The following is a 13,320-nucleotide window of genomic DNA, read 5'->3' as shown; positions in this document are numbered from 1 at the left end:
AGCCCAACAATGACAAATATAAATGTCTAATCATTTAAAACTAAATCAGAAAAGGTGTGATTTGCTATCACTGTGAATCAAAACAGTCAACAACCAAGCATACTTCAAACAAACCCTTCCAGTAATGTCCGCTCAAGAAGAGACCATAGACACCAGTCACAAGGCAGCTACACTAAAGAACAGTCCAGCTACTGCTGCCGTCTCTATGACAGGTGCCTTGTCAGGCCTGATACCCACCTAGAGGTGCGACTCTCCCCGAGTGACAGCAGAGATACCATACCATTATCCAGGGAACATCCTTAGAGAGGTGCTGCCACAGCCAGCATGTACCATAGCAAAGTCCCTGAGACAGTGGCACACAGAAGCTACGTCATCCCGTCCTCAAGGCCCTTATCCCCACAGATTTCTATGGTCATAATGCTGGGACGCTGTCAGTTAGCAAAGGATTCGAGCTCTGTCATGAGTCAAGCTTTGTGTTCTCGCTCTGGCAAGAGTCAATAACCAGGATTGTGTCGGTCACTCTCTCTCTCTCTCTCCCCCCAACACACACACACACACACACACACACACACACACACACACACACACACACACACACACACACACACACACACACACACACACACACACACACACACACACACACACACACACACACACACACACACACACACACACACACTTAAGAGGATAAACCGGGAGCAGGCAGATTAAAGGCAGCGTCCAGGTTCTCGAGACAAGACAGGTTCTTTCCAGCCCTTTGTCCTTAATTGGCAAAATAAAGCCTTGCTAAATTTACTCGTCTGGCAACTTTTAAGAACTGCAATACAGTCTACATTTACATGCACACTCATATTCCACTATTGTTTTCCGAATATGACAATTTCCGAAATGAATGCCTCACGTAAATATTATATTTTGTTTAAATATTCAGATGTAGGCCTTATTTAACTGCGCCTGTAGTGCTATGTAGTTTCCCCACGAGAGACATTTTGTGGCCATTTTCTTGAATTCACTTTTTTCTGAGGTAATTTAAATAAAGCAAAGAAACAAGCATTACAAAATGGGGTTGGTAGTCAGTAATGATCCAGGGTCACGCATGCTTTTCTAGACTGAAAAATAAATTCAAAATCAGAGAGCATTTGGGGGAAAAATAGCTTGAGCAGCTGAATACCCTCCAGTGCTTTTGATACTTTACATATCCATTAATACCATGAGACAAGAATCACACTACTCACTCAAAACATTACTTAGAGTCTACGCTCGCAGTTGAAGATAAAAGAAATATGGATGTCTTAGCCCATCACATTGACTAGTGATGAGGCAAAAGCCAAATGGAAGCAAAACGCATAAACACAAATTTTGAAATTAAAGCTTGAGACGCGTTACATTCAGTCGAGCATTCTCCGTGTTCTGGGCCTTTTTCCATACCAGGCTGAGTTTCAAAACAGGTATTCATACCGACTGTTTTTGATCTGCTCAAATTTTAATTTGCGGTCGCTAAAAACTCAATATTTCCTCCACGTGTACCCGTTTACCATCTCAACTAATTCTACCAGTCAAAGGGCAGACATGTCCGACTCTATTTCTCCCAGTCCAGCGTTCCATTACCTATGGCTCACGAGCCATATTTGACTCTTCCGGTGACGGCATATGGCTCAGAGACAATGTTGAGTTGGAAAAAAAAACTGAAAAAAAAAAAACAGTTTGGAACTGATTTTAAAATGCTTGTGATATTGCTTGATAATATTGTGTCAGTCTAAAGTAAACAGAAATTAGTTTTGAAGATAAATTTCACAAGTTGGGAACCAATGGCTTGTGAGCATGTCATGGGTCATTGTAAAGGTGAAGAAATCAATTTTATCAGATAGCCAACTAGTTTATCCGCTGCAACCCTTGTTACGGAAAAGATGGCGAAAAGAAAAAAAGACGATGATTACCGTGCATTCCAGGCTGCGTGGACAGAGGAATGCATTTGTGGAGAGAGTAGGATCTGCGGTATGTCTAATATGCAATGATAAAATTGAAATTGAAAAGAGCCACGGGACACAGCATCCGGTTTTCAAAGTAGTGACTGATATAGATGTGTTCGGAACATTTTTGACCACATCCAAACATCTTAACTGTACTGGTCATACAGAAATGTTTTAATATGTTAAACACAAAGACTACAAGGCCATCAGAAAAACCACGCAGCACCAAAAGTCGCATTAATTTCATATTAATATATTTAATTTCTTATACGTTAAAAATACGATATGGCTCTCAATGAAATATATTAAGAAATATTTGGCTTTTATGGCTCTCCCAGTCAAAAAGGTTCCCGACCCCTGTCCTAGTCTATCATCTTAAAAGAAGTACTGTTTCTATTCCAGTAGTTCCAAGGACATAAGCCCCCTTTGTCTTTTATCACTGTTTAAAGATAGGTTCAACTATCAGGTCGGTCTTAAAACTATATTCAGGTACTCATATGAACACTGAAACAGAATGTGCTTGCTGTAATCATTCCTGATGACTGGCTATTAACAAAACAAATCACTAATAAATGCTTGGTAGACCTGAACAAAAATGACGCCCATGGGTAAATTCAATGTAAATTTCCACGGCACTGATTCCACCAGTAAGACATCGGAGTTACGTCACGCTCACACGTGTAGCACAAGTTACTGTTCCAATCTAGAATCCATTCCAATGCTTTGTGGACATCCAATGTCTGTTAACACATCGAATTTGTCGAGTATTTTTCAGGGACTTACAGTGTGTGACGCCAGCCAGTGTCTGGTAGAAGGTGGGTGTGTCGCTGTCGTCTGTGAGTGTGACACACACTCCTCCAGACAGAAGCCATCTGGATAAAGTGAAGGCCTCCTTGTTCTGTAGCAGCCAGTTCCTGAAGCGCTCGTAGTTCACCTTGTCGCCCTGCCACAGTACACAAACATACAACATTACCGTTCTGGTTACAAAACAAGAAGGCGATTCCCAAAAACCCAGATAGCAACGACAAAAACACAGATTGACTCTGTATCAGTATATACTTACACAACTTGATCTGGATATGCTTCATTAATGTTATCCAACGGTGTGGATTTTGTTTTGTTTGACTATGGGCACTTAAGTTACTTCATACTCTGATAACCTGGAGCATAACTCACTGACAAACTTTGTATTATATCTGTGGAACGGGCTGCATGTGGAAAACATAACTTTTATGACCATGTGACTGCTCTGATAAAAACAAACTCAATCATTTGAGCCGAGGAGATAATGAAGGAGATATGCCAGTTATGACTAGGATGGTTGTACATGTTCACATGCATATTCACGTGCTGACAGGCCTTTGGCGTTTGCTGACCTCACTGAAGCACTTCTTGAGGGAGGTCGGGACTTCTCCATCCAAGACCTGCAGAACTGCCTCTATATCTTCTCTGGCTGCATGCCCACCGAGATCGCTGGCAAACAGGCTGAAGAGGTCTGTGACAAACACACATACGCGCGCGCACACACACACACACACACAAAGAGGGTCAGAAGACAGTTCAGCTTTATCCTAGGAGGGCAGGCCTCCTGCGTAAAGCAGCAGAAAGGACAACAGAAGCTACAATGTCCATAACGTCGTGGTGGGTTAGCCTGCAACACCTCCACCACAGTTGTGAGAACAAACACAGACACATAAACACCAAAAGACTCAAAGCAATAACTCATATACATATGAAGCAAAGATTTTACACAATTCCAACAAGCGATACATTTCGGATAAAAAAACAAACATTGTGCTTAAAATTGTGACGCGCACTAAAGAAAGGCAAAACGTGATCATTGTGCTTTGTAGAAAATATTTTCTCAAAATCAATTCAGTCACATTCTGGATGCGTTCAGCAATGACAGTGCAGTGTTTTGTTTCAAACTGTAATATCATAGTATTTTGAATTTGCTGCAGCTCTGATTTGCGCCACTGACTGGCTTCGTTTCCATAGTTATAGCGGATGGGGTTCATGGGTAGCATTTAGAGCCATCCGCCACTCCAAAATGACACCTAAAACCCAGTGGGCCGTCAGGGCCTGCTAAGCCTTCTCTGCTGGCCTAAACACAATCAAAAAGTTATAGCTATTTTATAATTACATTTTTTATTTTATTTTTTAAATTAAATAGTTAAAAGTTATATCTATTTCATAATGGATGGGCCGAACAACATTCATACGCATATTTATGTATACAATATCAGACAGCAGGCATAGGTAGAAAATGCACGGCCCGCCACTGCTAAAACCATCAAAAACATAAAGCTATAGTGGAATAACAGTATCCAGGAGACCTCTCCATTTTTAATATTGAGGAACACTGAGGATATCTTTCAAAGACAACTCACAATACTTACGTTGCTCTGGCCTGGCTTTAATTCAGATAAACACTCGGCTGATGAGTTAAAGCTTTTTTATGTCTTAAGATTTTCTTACCAGGATTTTACTGAAACATGGAATGAATTGAAGAAAGACCTGAGGGCTCCTCCAGCTTTGGCTACTTGTATTAGAAGGGTGGATATTTCTAAGCCTGATAATATACGTGGCAGGGTTCTTACAACCATTAGTCATTTTATTCTATACTAACTCTGAAGAAATCCAAGTTGCCCCAGTTGCTGAGCCAAGAAGTCCAGCAACATTCACAGATTTTAGGAGAGTAGCGTCGTTGTTCTTGATAACAAACATTGTATTGAATTTGATGATGTTTCCACGATGAAAAAGAACGCCAATTTGTGGAGGAAAACGTGTTCTTCTGTCTCCACCAAGACTTCTTAGAACATTTATATCTAATTAGTTTTACTCAGGCTTGGCTGCCTCGTAAGGTTTCAGGGAGGAGGAATGCCTGATTTATACTCCTGTGGGTGTACGTCCATGCGAGCTGAATGGTCACCTCTCGCACATGACAGCCGTACAGCATACTGCGGGGGATTGCGTGTGGCGTATCATTTGCTTTGGTTTTCAAATCCTTTGTCAGTTGGTCTTTGATTTATTTGATAGCTGTGATTCAATAATTCTATATAAGTTTAGCTGAACACAACTCCGTAGCTGAAAAGAATATAATCATGGAAGAGTGATTAGGAGGAGCTTCTGTGCCGAGAATCCTGATGGTTGATCCGGATAAGGGGAAATTCCACCTCGCTGCGCCACTTAAAGCAATGAAAAGTTGACTTCTGAGCATAACATTCTGATGATAAAACCCATATCTTCCTTTGATCTCCTGCATCACTGGACCCATAGAGCAAGCACACTAGTGATTCCTAACTTTCTCTCCACAGCAGTTCAAGGCTTTGCTTCCATCCACTCAGTCCTGCCTGCTTCTACAAACTACTGTAGGTCTCTGAATAAATACCTTCATGAACCCTAGATATAGAGAAGGGTGGACTCAAACTGTAACTGAGTACTTTAGAACACTTACTGAGTGAGAACTACCACAGTTTTTGTTGTGTACCAGTTTTCTGATAATAATATGATGTATGTTTTTTTGTAGTTTATGTGTGGTTAGTTGGATAAAAAAAAAGTGACATTTGAGAGAAGAACAAAAACATTATGTATTATCAACACAGACTTCCTGTTTGCCCATCAGAAACTACTTACACTTGGCCTTCTCCTCATCACGTCCTCTAGTCAGAAGCACCAGACCCACGATCAGATTGTTGAAGTGCAGCCCTTTCGACGAGCCTCCGAACGAGGAGTAGATCACCTAAAACACAGATTGACAACTGCATGATCAGCATATGTTCTCACTGTGCTCACCGTGATCAATAGGTGAGCAGGAGTTCATTAATTTGACTATAGCACTGAAAACAGCTCAGAACTCATTTTTACAATCAGCTCTCACCATTACCGCATTATTGTAACTGCGTTTAATGGGAAACAAAAAAGGTGTTGATACAACATCATCAACACCTGAAATAGCTCCTAAAATTTAATAAAGCAGCTGTGCAATTAATGCATTTTAATAATGTGATGCCTATTATGAAGTAATGGGCTGAGAATGTGTGATACGTCCCATTTCCCAAACCTAATGTATAATTTGTACGTAGTCGAACAGGTTAATGAGTTGTGACACAATACAAGATGACTTTGTTTATGTGGGTACATGTTGGTTCTAAAGTTATGTTTCGGTTCCAGCATAATCTCTATCAGTCTTGGTTTCCTTTTCCAAGCCGAGGGCTGTACAACTATGGCCAAAACAATCATCTTTTATTCAGAATATTTGATGACAGTTTCTCCTTTTAATAAACAGGATGCTGCTTTCACTTCCATGTTGTGCTATGTTCCTGCTATTGTTCAAATCTTTTAATCGAAACAAGGCTCATTCATCTCCAAGAAGCAAAAAGTAAACATGATTCTACCATAATATTTCAACTGCTGCTGCTGCTGCTGCTGCTGCTGCTGCTGCTGCTGCAGGGTGCGCAGCACTGCACGTGAAGCGGCATGACAGCTCCCCAAAGTGAAGTCTTTAAATACATGTTTTATACAATTTACTAGAATTACCACCTCGAACCTGTACATCACTGCCAACCAATCAGTTGCAGTTGACACAGTTTCCGTCCATGTTACATCCTCATATTTTCTATTACACATTTGTGATACATTTTCATCAATGTCAAATTGTTATTATTTGTATCTTAACTTATCTTCATTACTTAGTTACATTGTGTCAGTGGGTGACGCGCAGCAGAGGCGCTTCCCTTGTGGTTTAAAAAGGGGAAGTCGAGAGTGTGTCCGAGTATGCAAGTTCTACACCAAATGCATTCTTACCACCCATAGCTGCAGTGAATCGATCTTCCTTATTCAATGACGAACTACTTACACTACTGAAAAGGTACTAATCATACGCGTATAATGTGCGAACAGTAGTATTGACAAAAATAAATACAGATATGAAGTCCATTGAAATGAAAACATGTGGTACAACTCTTCTCCAGCACACAACTCTTTCTCCAGCAGACATGTTCTGCTATCTGGCTTCCATCAGCTGCCTGCGGCTGTTTCTGGATACACTTTCCTCTCCGGATCTCCAAAGCAGGAGTTCAATCTAGAACATGTGGGGCAGGACGCGTATCCTTATGGTAATATTGGGTTCTTGCATATATATACTTTCCTGCTATTCTTTAAATCTTTTTGTGTTTCTGTGTCTGTTCTCACAGCTGTGGCGGAGGTGTTGCAGGCTAATCCACCAGGACGTTATGGACATTGTAGCTTCTGTTGTCCTTTCTGCTGCTACTGACACAAGCAGGAGGCCTGCCCTCCTGGGATGAAGCTGAAATATCTTCTGACCCTCTGTGTGTGTTTGTTTATATGTCATTCATAACATAATTTATACAATATGTAGCAGTATCCAAACCTTCCGCTCGTAAAACCTTTGACATGATATGTCAACAAAAGAAAACTAGAATGTTCAAAACCTGGCTTCATCGAATGTTCAGATGCACTTCTGTTGTCCGAAAAGTATTTCAATGGTCATACCGTACATAAATGAGTGAAGGAATCCGTGTCTGCAGGTGGGCTGCAGGCGCCCCAGACAATGCCTCCTTTGCATATTCAAACGTAACATTTCAGAATCTAAATCCAGTTGTTTGAAAGAGATGTTTTTCTACAACATAAGTATATATTAGAGATGAATTATGAGATGTTTATAATAGTTCTAATTGTGTGTTTTTTTATGAAAAGTCTTTAGCAAGGTTTACCGACTTCAGAGCGGTTGAAATTGTTTTGGGGACGGTGGCAATAAACAAATAGCCTGGATCCTTGTAGACCAGCTGCAATTATCAAACAACAAAGAGATCTCTATCTGCCAGTATAAATTATCAATGATCGCTGGTGAAAAAATATGATTAGGGATCTCTAAAAGTTTCTACAAAGTGGAAAAATTGTTACAAGCGTGCAAAACTATTTCAAAAAGTTACAATGTGGTCACATTTCCAAAGGGGGGCGCAAAAGGAGCACGTTATTAGAACAGGTGTTACTGGTGAGCTTCATTGCACTGGTTTTCATCATTTATGGAGAGAGGGCAAGCTCAATTCGTGCACCGGCACCTCATAGAGGCATGTCCGGTTTTCATCGCAGATGCCACTAATGACAGAGGCAACCCTGTGCTTTTATTTTGAAGGGAATTTTTAATGCAGCAGGGTGCACTCCTTACTTGTGTGAGTTTCCACGCCAGACTATTTGTGATAGTTCGCTACTGTAAGCTATTGTATTGTGTATTTGGGCGGCGCTCTAGGAAGCAGTGTTCGACTGCAGGTTTCTGAGACTTTCATTTTGAAGGGGAAAAACGAAAAGAGAGGTGCGGAGAAATGTTTCCAGTGAAACGAGAAAGACGTAAATAAAGTAGTTGCCGGCTTGGCTGAAATAACGAAGCATCGGGTTGTTATTTTATTAATATTACACAGTATCGGCACAAGAGGAACCCTCGGCTGCACTACTATTTGTGATAGTGCATATATGAGCAGTTGCCACTAATTACGTAGCAGTGCTTCTGCTTCCCAACTTAAGTGCCGACCGCACCTGTGAGCAGTTCAGAGTGTGTGGTCGAACGACAGAGAGAGTGTGTGGTTGAGAGAGAGAGAGAGAGAGAGAGAGAGAGAGAGAGAGATTTTTTTAAAGACTGGAAGAGTGAAAATGAATAATATTTCTGACAAGAGAAAGAAAAAGATCACTTTGAACACAGCTCATGACATCACAGCCACAGATTCTATGTTTATCCAATGCATGGTGACAGCATCAGCTTGGCTCTCTGTACGATGTTGAGGATAACCGAATCCGTTTCACATGTTCATGAACACAAACAAACAATCAAAAGAAGAATGTGTTTTCAAGGAAATACAGACTTGGTTTTTAGTGTCACAGCTTTTGGAATATTAACAAGAACATGTCTGGGTCTCGACTGGCTGATTAGGATCAGGCCTTCTTTGAGCGGCCATGTTTCTGTTTGAGGAGACCAGCAGTAACCTTAGATCTGGACCGCTGTCGCCGCAGTAACTGCTGCCATGGTGACAAAGGAAAGGAGGTTGCGTAGATGCTAAGAGAAGAGACGAATGCTCTAATGTTTAACAGTAGATTCCCATATCTGAACTTGCTTACAGAGTAACAATCCGATACCAGTAAATCAAAAATAAAAATATATGCTGATTTTTAGTCTCATTTTTGAATAGCTGTATACTAATAACCCTGTACAGATGTGATACTATTGCTATTGTTGGAAAACAATGAAGAAATACTGCACAGTATGTAAGGCTTTTAAGATGATCAACTCTCACCGGAGATGAAAAGGAGGGAGATAGCTCACTCGCTAGCTACTGAACACTGAAGCAGATACTTCTTCCCTGCTAGGAAACATGAGCTGGGATCCCATCCAGGCAAATATTGATCCCGAGAACAAAATCAACCACGTATTCAAACATCAGAGATCATCTGATGACAGGAGAGCTACTTCAGAGCGCACTGGATGCTCGACTACGTCTGACTTAACCCATCCTACTTTTGGTGGCTGTCTTCAGTGTTTCATTGTAACGAGCATCATGGCTAATGGGACATGGCGTGTGACATTACTATGGCTTACCTCTGCAACTTTATGGGGAACTCCATCTCCCAGCACTTCCCTGTAAAAGCACTGCTGGGTCATGTAATAGGTGAGGCCGCTTGTTCTCTTGAAGGCATCTTTCAGCCGCTTCAATTCAACATCAGTGACTGGAGAGAAAAAGACAGGAAAGGAAAAGTAGTGAAAAAAAAGTGAGCAGAAGCAAACTTGGTCCCATTTGTTTCGACATTGTGTTACAGGACCAACAGTTAGTACAGCACAAACCAGAAACGGTGTATGCAAGATTGTAACTTTTACTTTAGCTAGCCCTGTTTTCTACTGTTTGTCCTCCTGAGTAACCAGGACCAGGAACATCAAGTTTTCTAGGAATTCACAAATCTGACTGTGTGCAACACTGCATATGACTCAGAAACGAAAGACAATGTCTTAGTTTTTTGTGTTTTGGGGTAAAATGACCCAAAAACAAACACACACACACACACACACACACACACACACACACACACACAAAAAGCAATAATGAATACGCCATTGGTGCTCAGACTATAACTCTTGGCTGATGTGCCACAACGGTCATATTTCAGTCAGTGATGGACCTTTTCTAGCCGAATAGTAACAAAAACCAGGCAAAAAAGGCTCTGCTCTTAGACAGACTTCCTAAAGCATCCGAGCACCAACGACACGTCTGTTCAAATTCAGCTTTCGTACAGATATAAGCACATTAGAATGAGATTGTGCTGCTAAAGGGAGCTGCAGCAACAAAACACTGCAGCGTGACATTGGAGTAGTAGGGGTGATAAGTGTCCGGTTACTGGAGGCTCGTTTAAGATGAACCAGGCCTGAGCAGAGACCCGCCTTGACGTCCTGCAAACATGAGCCGACACATCATCATGAGATCAGGGCGGATGTCGTTTTGGAGCCAGACACCTAAGTTACTACCCACTGTGCTGGTGCAGCCAAAGTGATGCGTCCATAAATCATAGCAATGTAGCTGGGAGTATGGCAGGAGCTATGGCGGGGGACCCAAAGAAGCAGAAAAGACATTCAACGTTAAGAGGAAGGGTTTAAGTTCAAAGACAAAACGACTGCAAAGGAAAACATGTATCAATCCATGTCCCTTTTTCTGGTTGGATAGCGCTGAAGGAAGAGAAGGGACCAAGGGCAGACAATGAAGTGCCGTTACTGCTCTTGGACAGGTAAGTATTAAACCAGCAGTGTTTGTAGTTATTACTAGGGTTGCAAAATTCCGGGAATATTAAAAGTTGGAAACTTTCCACGGGAATTAACTGGAAATTTTGGGGGAATTTAACTGTATTTACCTTGTCAGAAGCAGACATGCATGCAAACATTGAAAATACAACTTTTAAAAATTACATTTTTGACGTTTTTGACATTTTGTGAGTAGAACTTTATTCTTTCATTGAACAACGAAAACATGAACGTTGAATAAAAAAAGGTGTATTCCGTATGATCACCACCCCCCAACACAAATTTCTTTCTCTAGTGTTTTTCCCTGAATCCTTTCAGGTCTAAATGCTTTCTTCGTGGACCTACATGAACCAGTTCAGTTCATAGTTCATAATTCAAAAATTTGAACTAAGTTCACAGCTCCAAAAAATGAACTAGTTCAGTTATTTTTTTTCGATTTGTTGCAGCTATAATTGAACTCTCCGTCTTTCTGCAATACCGCTCTTGGCCTCTATGCAACTCGGCGCTCTCACACTCTCCAGGCATCAGGCTAAAACATTCAGACGCAACACTGATGACAAAAACGTCAAAAACAACAGAACGTTTTATGTTTACGTTTATGTTTCTGGCAGACGATGTTCCCAACCAGCTGCATTCAGGGTCCAGCTGATCTTGCTGACATAGTCTTGTGCTCAACTACATTTAAGTTCCCTGTTATATGCTTTTGCAAAAAAACGTAGGCAAATTTTATTTTTTCAAAATTCCCAAAATTCCCGGGCCAAAATTCTCGTGGAAAGTTTCCGGAAATTTACCGGAAACTTTCCGACCCTTTGCAACCCTAGTTATTACATTTATTGAATTTACATAATGTTTACATTATGGAAATTATTATTATGTTTATTATTATGTCATTATGTTTACATTTACATTACTGTCTTGGCGGATATGCGCACGATCTGAAACGCCTGTGAAACGTGTAGTGAACTTTAACAACCTTGCTTATGGCTGAGTGTAATACATTGGCGTAGTATGTAGCTGTTAAACTGAACTTTAATAAAACAGTTTTGGAACTTAAGCCTAACCATTGCAGTTGTTGCTCCTTGTCTTTTACTCACACAGACAAAATAGGGAATACAATATAAATGTTGATTTCAGATTTGACATGCCAGAATAATACTTTGATTTTATATAGTTCTATTCTGAATACTGAACGATGAATGATATCCTCCTTTCAGAACCATGGATAGCGCCTCTTGATCAGGCATGGCAAAACACTTATTCATAAACTTCAATATTTCATAGAAAAATAATGGCAATACAGACAAGTCTAGAGCTTCAACTCATCTTACATGTGACTTTTGTTACACCAGTAGATGGCAGCACCCAATAAAACGGACCTCGAGAAGGCCTCTTTGTTTAATCGTCATTACTTTGTCAAAACATATCTCTTTGGGGCCTTGTTTGGAGGGGTAGCATGTGACGCATGCTGTTGTTCCTGAGTAGCGTAAATGGGCTGATAAATGATATAACGTGATATCAGAGCATGCCGATACCCGTTCCAGCATAATAAATAGTAGTTTTTACTTGGGTTTGCTTCAACAGTGTACTTCAAACATCTCTATCTTACAAAGTCCAAATAACAACAAAACTGAACTCGCACCTTTTTAAAAGTCTATCATGGTTTGCCTTAAGACCTTTTGTCACTCTACAGTAAGCCATTCATACAGCTGTATAAGCGCTACTCAAGCAGAGACTGAACACTGCCCTTAAAGTACAGCCTTGGGTCCATGAATCTTCTTTTTTTTTGTCATTCAAACACTACACATGACTATTTTGCATCGCTCTCTTCCAAACACTTCCTTCTAACATAATCTACTGCCTACTCTGCAAACAAATGGGATCTAAAGAAGCAAATGAGGCAAATACATAAAAAGGAAACTGCTTTCTACAGCAATAACAGGATGCTGGTTTGACAGAACTGATGGAATAGAAGACTGATGGTGGGAATGTAAGTGAACACTTTCAAAATGAGGGGGTCAGCTGATCGTTTTTTCTTTTTTAACCTATTTTCACAATGGAGCTTTATTCAAATCCTCCCATTTACCTCATTTATGCAATATCCTGTGGGGTGAGATGTACAGGACCAGTGAAGCAGCAAAGCAACTTGAAGTGCTAATAAAATGTGTCCGTCACTAATATTCAGGCTTTTCCCCTGTCAGTAAAGATTAGCAAGGACTGGAGTGAGGCTTTGGAAGATTTCCTGACTAATGAGGTATTTAGACACTGCAGGGAACATGTGCACTTTACATGTACTGTAACTGCATTAAAAAAAAAAAAAAAGTCTCTAATTTTGGAAAATGCAAAGTTGTGGTTTTATAGCGGTTGCGTGCAGGGCTACTTCAGTGTCTTTCTTACGGCTGCCTGTCAACCTCACAGTGACGACAAGATTCAAGGAAGTCCTATCACTCAACCAGGAAGTAGTCCTGCACGCCACCCCTCATAATCCTTTTGGTATTTTAGTTTGACACTTCAGTTCTTGTAAAGATGTAACAAACAACAAATAACCTGTTA

The 13,320-nt window shown here is 40.7% G+C and overlaps 1 protein-coding gene across 4 annotated transcripts in view; it reads right to left on the bottom strand.

Annotated features, from left to right (window-relative positions):
- Nucleotides 1–13,320, bottom strand: part of usp32 (ubiquitin specific peptidase 32) — a 51,159-nt gene that overhangs the window by 24,375 nt on the left and 13,464 nt on the right. For all 4 annotated transcript variants that reach the window (XM_068584277.1, XM_068584278.1, XM_068584280.1 and 1 more), the window contains exons 2-5: nucleotides 9,583–9,710; nucleotides 5,610–5,715; nucleotides 3,350–3,468; nucleotides 2,757–2,916 (exon numbers count right to left, since the gene is read on the bottom strand). In XM_068584277.1, coding sequence (XP_068440378.1) covers nucleotides 2,757–2,916; nucleotides 3,350–3,468; nucleotides 5,610–5,715; nucleotides 9,583–9,710 — 513 coding nt within the window. The remainder of the gene's footprint in view (nucleotides 1–2,756; nucleotides 2,917–3,349; nucleotides 3,469–5,609; nucleotides 5,716–9,582; nucleotides 9,711–13,320) is intronic.

This window comes from Clinocottus analis, unplaced genomic scaffold (genome assembly GCF_023055335.1).
Source record: "Clinocottus analis isolate CAN_PGR_092001 unplaced genomic scaffold, fCliAna1.0.p SCAF_2, whole genome shotgun sequence".
NCBI lineage: Eukaryota > Metazoa > Chordata > Actinopteri > Perciformes > Cottidae > Clinocottus > Clinocottus analis.
This window is presented reverse-complemented; position numbering and strand designations above follow the sequence as displayed.